The sequence below is a fragment of the Vespula pensylvanica genome, chromosome 7 (genome assembly GCF_014466175.1).
Source record: "Vespula pensylvanica isolate Volc-1 chromosome 7, ASM1446617v1, whole genome shotgun sequence".
Taxonomy (NCBI): domain Eukaryota; kingdom Metazoa; phylum Arthropoda; class Insecta; order Hymenoptera; family Vespidae; genus Vespula; species Vespula pensylvanica.
The window spans coordinates 4,530,984-4,541,251 of record NC_057691.1 but is presented as its reverse complement, the minus strand read 5'-3'; the positions used below and the strand labels follow the sequence as shown (position 1 = coordinate 4,541,251).

Here is a 10,268-nt window from a genome sequence, read left to right as displayed (position 1 = left end):
AGTTTATTTCTCAGTGTAACGATAGAATGTGTTTATCTTTACACAGAACTTTTCTTTTTAATGATTAAACATTGCTATCGGTTCTTCATCAATCTTTTCTTATCTTACCAAGTGTATGTTTCATATTTGGGGTATGATCTTTAGGCTTTAACGTATGAAAGAAGTATCCAGGTGTTTTTATAAGAATGACTAGTTGGATATCGATAAAAAATTTAGGATCTTAGAGTTCCTTGTTAGTGTACGAATTTGTTTTTAATTAAGGTAATTCATTTTTCCTTAAGTAGTCGTAGATATAGTTTAGAAATTATCTGAAAATTTATGATGTAACGAAATTTGTACATTGCAATCAAAACTGATCGATTTTTAACTTTTCTTTTTGCAGGATTCGTAACGTGATTTCTATGAATACTTAACACAAAGATGACAGAATTAAGCAACTGGAATATCAAGAAATACGATGATGCACAGTATATGACCGAAGACGTAGAAACGTCCAAGAATTTTTAATCGAAAAAAGCTAATGCATTAAAGAAAGAGAGAAGGGGCATATCCAGTGAAATTTCTAATAAACGGTAGAGCCAAAGATTAAAATTATAATCATGAATGAATGGGAGTAGGTGAAGTACGCGAAGAGAGCGAGCGTTGGCGTACGTGGGAGCCTCTGGATGTCGAGGCTGCAGCATCGGCATTGTTGGCGGCAGTAATGGCCCCTGCTCTGACGGAAGACGGTCCTCAAAAGCCTGAAAATTTGCTCCCTTCTCTACCAGCTGTGGGGTTTTTGTCCCCTGAGCAGGCTACGCAGGTCTGTCACGATCGAGAAATTCTGGCAAAGTTCGTTGTATCCGCGAACGTTCAGCCATCAAAAATCGACGAGCAGTACCTGCATGGTGTATCTAAAGATCTTATTCGTTATGTTATTAATTCAAAATACGCCAATAGTCTTGACAATTTATCTACTTACACGCACGGCTCTGACTTGATCTTAAGGGAGATTTTTACGGATCAGGACTGTAAACGGCCGGTGACGCCGGACAGTCCCAAAAAGAAGGAGATTGATACTATAATGAACGACCCATCTATGGGTGATCACGCAGACAACATGGGCTTCTTGAAAACAAGCGACGATTTGTCTTTGGTGGAATCTGCTACTGTAGAAGGAGACAATAAAAATTTGGATGTTGATCAAATAATGGCTTTTGGTACAGAGATTAATACGGACAATGAACAGTGCAATATAAGCACTGTGGGTGATATCGGACAAAATGTAGACGAAATTCTGCAAGTAATTAAATCTATAGAATGTGTAGAGAATGCAGAAAATACTGCTGGTAGTTCTGAACCTGTACAAGGTAACGTGGACAGTGTGGACAATGTGGACAATGTGGAAATGTTTCCAATTCCTGAAGAAGGATTCTCATCTTTCGCACGAGATTTACTTACTGACGCTGATGTTATGAGCCTTTGTAACGAAAATATAAATATTCCAGAAACAGTAGACCAGCAAAAAACCAACAGTTTACGTTTACAACAAGAAACTGTTGCGCAGAAACAATTTGAAAATGAGAGGAAGTGCGCATTTCTACTTAGAAGACTGAGAAAGCTTCAAGCGCGACTTGTTGGTAGACATGTTGCAGAAGAAAATACAGGTGTGCTTGAACTTGCTCATCATGGAGTTAAAAAGTGTTTATTTCAAGAATTGGTCAATATCAGTTCTAAGTCCAATGTCAGAAATTTTCCTGAGATTAGTAGTAGTTTGAATTCATTTTTACAAAAAATCGAAAAGATGTGTGTTACTCAAAGTAATAATGCACATCGTCAGCGTTTGTGTTGTCGATACTTTGGTGGTGGATCGCGTGATAATTTGGGTAATACGTCTGGTAATAATGGTAACCGAATGCCAGTTTTTGGTATGCCTCAAGTTAAAATCAATAGTGAAGAAGTTGAAAATGTAGCAGGACCTTTGGCAACTCAGTTACACATTGTAGAATCTAATTTGGATTCAGATTGTACTGCATCTAGTAGTGGTGGAGAAAGCTGTGATGAAATGCAATCATTTAATAATCCACATCAGCAACAACTACCAATGTAAGTCATTTTTTTTCTTTAACTTTTATTTAGGCATACAATTATTATTTATTTTATGTCTTTCTATGATATATGTATTACTTGCATAAAAATTAGTTAAAAATATTGTGAGTCAGTCTTATATAAGATTTATTCAACACTCTATCATATATTTTTTTTTCCTATTTTAGAAATAATTTATAATTAGCTCTTCTATGTAGAATACCTTATTTATTATATTATAATGAAAGAATTGATAAGATCAGTGTTCAGAATATTAAATAATTCTAATATATTTCTATTGAAACGAAAAATTATGATTTTATAATCACTGATAAATTTCTTTGTATTTATTTGCAAACAAAATATTATAATCGTTAGGATAATGATTTATCATTAATAAATATTTTATTTGTAGATCTAAAAGAGCAGCATGGAGATATGCTCAAGACCGTGCAGGTATAGCATCGAGGTGGACCTGGTTGCAGGCACAAATATCAGATTTAGAATATAGAATTAGACAACACAATGAACTTCAACGTCAAGTTAGGGCGGTGAAGGGTCTAGTGATACTTGACAATGCAGAAACAGTAAATGGATATAGTGGTGTTTTGCCTGGTTCTACTGGTCGATATAATTTACCTGAAAGTGAACTCTCAGCTAGCAGAACTCGTCCATTTGTATGGAGTTTTTATAGAAAGCGAAAATTATTACAAGTTGATAGGCTACACGAAGTCTCAAAACGTGCAGCTAAAGCATCCACAGTAAGATGTAGCTGTGATCATACATTGCCTGCATGTGCTTTGTGCACAGGAAGGCTAGATCCAACTCAGACACAAGAACCAATTGAACAACTGTCTGTTCAAGAGAGGCTGGCACTTGTTGATCCTTGTTATCATCCAGTTTTATCTTTTCCAGATGGTAAGTTAATATACAATAATATGAAAATAATGTGCTATTTGTCTAGGTAATTATGAATTATTTGATTATTTTGTAGAATCTTTTTGATTTGATAAGAAAAATGTTGTGTGTGTGCGTGTATATTTTCTTTTCTTTCTATGATTATTCTATTATTTGCTTATATTACTGTTCATAACTTATATAGTTGCTTTATCTAAGGAATGAATAGTAACACATGTTATATTTAATTCAAATTTTTATACTTATTTACAGATGGCTTAATAATTTTATAATATCTTTCAATAATTATTTTGTCTAGATTTTAGATTTTAATTTCATCCTGAATTTCCTCTTTTTTGGCAGAGATTGTTCAAGGAACCCATTTAGAAGCTATCATGAAATCAGCAGAGTGGCAACAAAAGATGTTGAGAGGAAGTTCGCGTATTACTCGATTAAAGGATAAAGATAGTAATGAAAGGAGAAATAAAAAACTTCCTGGACATAGAGCGAAGTATGCTACACGTTTGAAACAGTCCTCTTCTAGCATCTTCACAGCACGTATGTATCAAGACATTTTTTTGATTTTAAAACTGATTAACCATTTCATTTATACCTTGTATATTAATTTATATATATATGTATATTATATAGGGATTAAGAGGAAGATGCTAAAAGGAAAGAGAAATAGACTAGGACATGAAAGAAATGCAAATGGTTTAAGCAGGAAAAGAGTACCAAAGTTGCCAACTGAGGATGATGAGGATATTAATGCGCTTTCTAGTTCCAGTAAACATTCTTCTCCAGTGCCTTCTCCATTACAACATACCAATACTACACTGGAAAAAAATTCAGTAAAAGAGAGGAATTCAACTTTGCATGGGTAAGATGAAAAATGGAAAATATTTAATATATTCATTCTTTCGTATACGTTGTATTTGGTATGTTAGTAATGCAATTAACGTTAAACAAAATGTTTCAGACGTTTGCGACAAAACTCGTACGATATAGACAATATTGTCATCCCGTATAGCGTAGCAGCTTCAACAAGGCTTGAAAAATTACAATATAAAGAAATTTTAACTCCAAAGTAAATATATATATATATATATAAGAAAAATGTTTATATATTGAAATTATAAATAAATATGTAAATTGATTATTATTTAATAGATGGCGACTGTGCGAAGATCGACCAAAAACTGACGTAAAAAATGGTATTATGCATAGGCCTAGTCAAGACAGTGATGTAAGTACTATTTTGAAAGGAGATTATTTAGATTATATATATATATATATTATTATTATTATTATTATGACGTATTAAATGATATTTTATATGGTGTTAATAGTTTGAGGATATATCAGATGAAACAATTGCTTTAAGACATGAACGAAGTGAACGCGAAGAAAATAAACGTTTCATGACGTACCTCAATATGCCTCATCAAACACGTATTCGTCACAATCGCCGTACTGACAGTAGAGCAGATAGTGGTGCGAACACACCAGGTGTGCTTTGTCAAATAAAACTTGTGAAATTAATTTATTAATTTGAGTATGCTAATGGAATATTTTTTGTTTTTATTTTTAGATCCCATGTCTCCACATGCTAGTGACTTTGGTGGAGATGTAATGTCTCCAATCACATCTCCACCTGCAACTCCTTTACAAGTACAGGAGACAGAACATCAACAACAAAACTTGGATTCACATCGACGTCGTGCCATGTCCGTTTTAAGGATAGGAAAAGACGACGTTGGAACTTCTTACAATGAAGATGAGAATGAGGTAAAATTTGTTCTACTCTTGAAGAAATTAATTCATTACGTTTGTCATATAATTCGTTATGATATTTATACAAATGTTTCAATCTAGATTTTACCGTATGAACCACGAGTATTTCCACTGTCTGAGGAAGTTTATGACAAGATGGTCGAAGTAATGCCAGATGGACATTGGCAAACTTCATCGGTATCTCTGTGTCCTCGAGACGAAGATAAAGACGATGTATGTATATCGTTTTAAAATAATTTCACATGAGACATTAATTAAATTCTTTTTGATAAATTAATATTCGAGTATTCGTACTGTGATTATTAATATAACTTTGAGCCAAATTTCATGGCTCCTCAAGGCTACTTCTGGTAAGCAGTTCCAATTGATGCTTTCTAATATTTAACGTAATAAATTTTTTTTTTAATACGTATTATAGATTTAGTAATTATATAAAAGAATAGCGTTTAAATAATATATTGTTGTATTTCTCAATATTAGAATTATTTAGTTATCTTCATTTATATCAATTATTTTTTGCTGCTGCCATATATCAGTTGAAAAAGATCATTTTTATTCCAACTGCCTATTATACGCTGGTTTAAATTATAAAGAATATTTAGGTAGATTTTTTACATTTTATTTCTAGGATGGGGAATTGGAATCTCCTGAATCTGATTCAACAGAATCTGCTTGTTGTGACATAGAAGGGGAGGATCCTAATGATCCTGAATGGACGGTAGCTGACAATAGGGATACTGAAAAGGAAAGAATACGTCCGACTGCTAAAAGATAGGATAAAGGTTTTAATAAGTACAGTATGTCTATATTGTCGTTACTATATGCAGAAGCTACCTGTCAATTGTTATATATACCTGCCGGTCATGTAATATGCACCTTAAGTTAATGGTATTACGAATCTGTAAAGTGTATTATAAATATAAATTTTATAACTTCATTTTGCTTAAATCAATGGAAAAACCTCAATGTTTATTTTTGTTTTCAAATATAACTATTTTGTCCAAAGTGTTAGAATTGTACGAATGTAATTTGCTTTAGTAAAGGAAAAAAAGAAAAAGAAAAAAAAAATAGAATATATGCGCGTGTAATCTTCATTAGGATGTTATGTCTCATTTAGACTTTTTAAAGTTAGAATCTCATGAGATGAATCAGTTTCATACTGACGGACGTATATTTATATCATATGAAATTTATAACGTTAACTAAAGACGATTGAAATATTTCTGTTATGCGTGGACAATATTGTCTTCTTTTTTTTACTTTGAGTGAAACGAGAGAATTTGCTTTAAAGATAGCAAGAATTATTTGTTAAGAACATGATCACTGTGCCCTTGCTTTATTATCTTTACGTACTACTGTGTATTCATTGTCATTATTTGTAGTTATAATTTTTGCGAATGTTTTTAGACTTTGTATGTTACAGTCCATGGCAGTTTTTTTTTTTTCAAAGGGCTGTCTCATACTTCTTTTGTAAAAATGAATTTTTAATTTGTAGTACTGTGGGTGAAAACTTAATCAATTAACTTATTCTCATATCTTTTTTTTCTTCAATAAAATATATCATTAATATAATTAAAGGGTAGTTTTGCAAGATATAGTTTTTTTCTTAATTTAAACATTGGAGTATTTGATGACATTTGCTATAACTTACAAGTATTATAAGAATATATGTGCATGAGTTATGTTTGACATGTAAAATTGATATTTGGTTTTATTTATGCCACATAAAAATAATTCTTTATAAGTATCATATATGATCGATCATTGTGATTATTATATTTAAATGATAGTATATAAACACAATATATTTTTTTTTGGTTATAAATTCACTACCAAAGTATATGTTAGTAAATGATGAAAAATATTTATAAACTTTCTCATTTCGTTTTTAAAACGATAAAATATGATTCACGGTAGATTTTGCAAATTTACCCTTCAATTACATCTACTTTTGTATTAATGAATATAAGCAAAGCTTGGGTTAAAAAGCAAAATATGATCATAAAAAACTTTTTTATTTTGTTAACATATAATGTTATCTTACTTTCTTCATAAAATTGTAAATAAAATGTAATTGCAGATAAAAAAGAAATCATCCATCTTATAATGAAAAAATAATCTGCGTACTGACTACTACTCTTTAATTCTGTGTACAATTTACGAGGCATTAAGTAATAAATAATTATAGATTTGTCACTGTGATTTTGCTTCTTTTAATCAATCTGTGATAATACTTAATAAATTCTTTATTTTAGTGGAGATTATCAACAAATATGCATTTAAATTTGTAAACTATGTTGAGAAATAAAGTTAGGTATCAAAAAATATTCTCACTTTTATGTGTCTAATATTTACTATATACTTTTTTTTATACACATATCGAAAATATCAAATGTTATTAATAAGAAATTTATTCTATTGAATAATAAATCTTATTATGTACATGATCCAAAAAGGAATGCAATGTCGTTATTAAATGAGAGAATTGTGTGAGGTAAAATAGATTATTAGATTTAATATTACATACCAAGATTGTCTGCTATTCATTTATACACCATTATATTTTGGAATATATTTTCTATTTTAATTATTCTGTTTTAATCACTGGCAATTTTCGTTCCTTGTTACAACATGGATCACGTAAATTTTCGTCTATTATTTTTATATTTAATTTTTCTATATCAATTTTACGAGTTATTGCTTTATCCAGGATGTCTTTTTTAAAGAAATCTTGCATGCGTAAAGATTTATGTCGTTCAATGGTTGCTGGATCAATATGTAAATCATGATCATCTAAACTTGTAACTGTTAAATCTTCTTCCTTTGGATTCATTTCACACATGCAATCGCGTTTCTTAATATAAATAAAATGTAAATCCATGACGTTTGTACCAGTAAAACCAGTTTTAATTAAATTTTCCCCTTTCATAAAGCGAGAAAAAAAATTGTATGAATCATTCTCTGTTAAGACATTTTCAGGTATTATACGTTCCACTTCCATAATCATTAATTCTGTCTTATATTTTTTTTCATATTCATGTATATCAAGTAATTCAATATCATCTATTTCGTCTGTTATTTTATTTGATTCTTGATTTGTTAATTTAGTGGATATTGGTTTCAGATAATCACTTAATAAGTATCTCTTACACGGATCTTGAGGTATTACATCATCAGCAATTTTATCTGCTTTTTTTGAGTGAAATGCTGCTATTTCTTGGATTCTTTTTGATTTTAAAATCTCAAGTAACTCATACACCACTGGTGCAAAAGCAGGGTAACCAAATGCACCTGCTGCATCTGTGGGTCCATCTTGGCCATCCGTACCACCACTAAATATTACTACATCATAAGTTGCTAGCAGTGGATTACTTTTTACTTTTGCTAACCAGTCTAAAGAAAAATATAATGCTAATTCTTGATTTCTTCCACCTTTCCCTGTACCAGTAACTTTAACTGTTGGTTCTCCAGCACCTATTAAAACTACACCATTGTGATTGACATTTTCAATCAGAGAATAAATTTCTTTTACTTTCTCAGCTTCTAAAGAAATGATCTCTGATTTATCAATACTCGTAATAAAATCTTCTATAGTTAATGTCTTGTTTAATGCAAGACATATTAAGTTTGTCACATGTACATATGCTAAGCTAACGTCATGAACATCACCTTTAATATTATTTTGTAATATTATTGGTACAATTTTCTTACGTAAAGCTTCTAGTCTTGCTCCTTCAATTGCTGTCATATTATTTGCTAGAATGATGTTATTGACGTGCTTAAATTTCTTTTCGGAATCTAATAAAGGTGCATCATTAAAAGTTTCTGTAGATGTAATAATATATTTTAAATCACTTTCCACAGTTTTGAATAAATTATATTTCTTTAAAACAGCAATAACTTCTTCTGGTGATTTGGGATTATAAACAGTAGGGCCACTAGCAATTAAATCAATGGGATCATCTATGATATCAGATATTATTAAAGAAATAATTGAAGCTGGATAAGCCATTCTAGCAAGACCACCACCTTTAACCATAGATAACTTTCGTCTTAATATATTAACTTCTGTTATATCAGCGCCAGAATTTTGCAATTCTCTACACAAACGTATTTTATCTTCAGAATCGATTGTAGGTCTTGGCATATAAAGTAGTGCAGATCCTCCACCTGATATTAATACAATTAAAGTATCTGTCTTAGTTAATGATTCAACTAGATCTATAATATCATGTGTCGTATTTAAGGATCTATTATCTGGTTGATTATGCACAGTTCCTTCTTGAAATTGAAGCGCAGTAGTTTTTTGATTGGGAAAACTAGATGTTTCATCGAATGTCCATATGGAATCTTTTGATATTTCAGGTACACTAACTATACCTTTGACTAAACGATTGCCAAGTATATTTTCTAATTCTATAGCCATATTCATTACAGCTTTGCCAAAACCTACTAAATAAACTTTCTCCCCTATAAGGAAACTATTATTTTCAATGTATAAAGTTTCATTTTCTAATTTCACCTTATCCTTTATTATTCGCTTTGGAGAAACAGCTTTTATTGCGGAAAGAAAAATTGCTTTCAAATTAGATCTTACTTCATCCAATAATATCTTGGTAGCCATATTAAAAAAATTATTTCTGTTCTAAATCTGTAGTAAGCAAAAATTATAGCAATAAAACGAATAACAAATAAGGAAACAAACACAAACCTTAAATTAATTTGTAAACTTTTCAAATATTATGAGTGTGTGTTGCATTAACCATGTTTGTTGGTCTTCTTGATGTTGTAATGATCGATTGAAAAAGGCACACTTTTCTAATCACTGTAATGACATCATTTTACACTATTACATTGAATTATTAATTTTATCAGGATTACTTGTTATAAATTAAAAAAATATTCTATATATTTAAATGGTATAAAATTTCACATTTAACCAAAAAGTATGCTGAATATTTGTTCTATGAATACGTCACAAACACACTGTGTTACGTTCCTAGATTCATTAGTTTTGTTTCATTGGTAGATGAAAATATAAAATGTTACTTTATATCTACATATTGATAAATTGCGTACCATCGAAGTCGCGATCAGATTGCATACTAATCTAAAAGTGGGGATGAAAATTATATCATAGACAACATATAATATAGATTTATTTCTTTCGCTCTGACGTGCTTGTGAAATAATGTATTTTCCGTAATGATCATAAAAAATCATATGCAATCAATTAGCTTGATAATATTTTCAATTAAAACACAAATAATATCTCAAGATATTAATATTTTATATAAAATATTAATATAATAAAATCTTGTTTTAATATGAAAGGTAATTTTGATATAATTACCTACTGTAGAAAATGAATTCTACGATAACCTAATGAAATTATCTTGAAAGATCGGTATAGTAGAAACCTGAAATTAATGAACATTGATGTGAAATATCGATATAGTAGAAATCTATAAAATGATATATGTAAAGCTAATGCTTTTCTTTAATGAATT

General features: G+C 30.2%; 2 protein-coding genes across 3 annotated transcripts; one reads left to right on the top strand and one right to left on the bottom strand.

The window, feature by feature from the left end:
• The first annotated feature begins 142 nt into the window (after positions 1-142).
• Positions 143-5,695, top strand: LOC122630562 (KAT8 regulatory NSL complex subunit 1). 2 transcript variants are annotated; one of them, XM_043815170.1, is made up of 11 exons: positions 143-261; positions 383-2,085; positions 2,483-2,985; positions 3,328-3,522; positions 3,616-3,844; positions 3,944-4,051; positions 4,135-4,210; positions 4,314-4,473; positions 4,556-4,752; positions 4,840-4,971; positions 5,387-5,695. In XM_043815170.1, exons 2-11 carry the CDS (start codon positions 608-610, stop codon positions 5,531-5,533), a joined length of 3,225 nt encoding a protein of 1,074 aa, XP_043671105.1. In that variant the 5' UTR covers positions 143-261; positions 383-607; the 3' UTR covers positions 5,534-5,695. The 2 variants fall into 2 exon arrangements, with proteins under 2 accessions (XP_043671105.1, XP_043671106.1); XM_043815171.1 differs by lacking the exon at positions 5,387-5,695 and adding an exon at positions 5,099-5,378.
• A 669-nt stretch (positions 5,696-6,364) lies between these two features.
• On the bottom strand, positions 6,365-9,873 carry LOC122630563 (glycerate kinase). Its single transcript, XM_043815172.1, has 2 exons — positions 9,470-9,873; positions 6,365-9,409 (listed from the first exon to the last, which is right to left on the bottom strand). Exon 2 carries the CDS (start codon positions 9,380-9,382, stop codon positions 7,346-7,348), a length of 2,037 nt encoding a protein of 678 aa, XP_043671107.1. The 5' UTR covers positions 9,383-9,409; positions 9,470-9,873; the 3' UTR covers positions 6,365-7,345.
• Between the last annotated feature and the right edge of the window lie 395 nt (positions 9,874-10,268).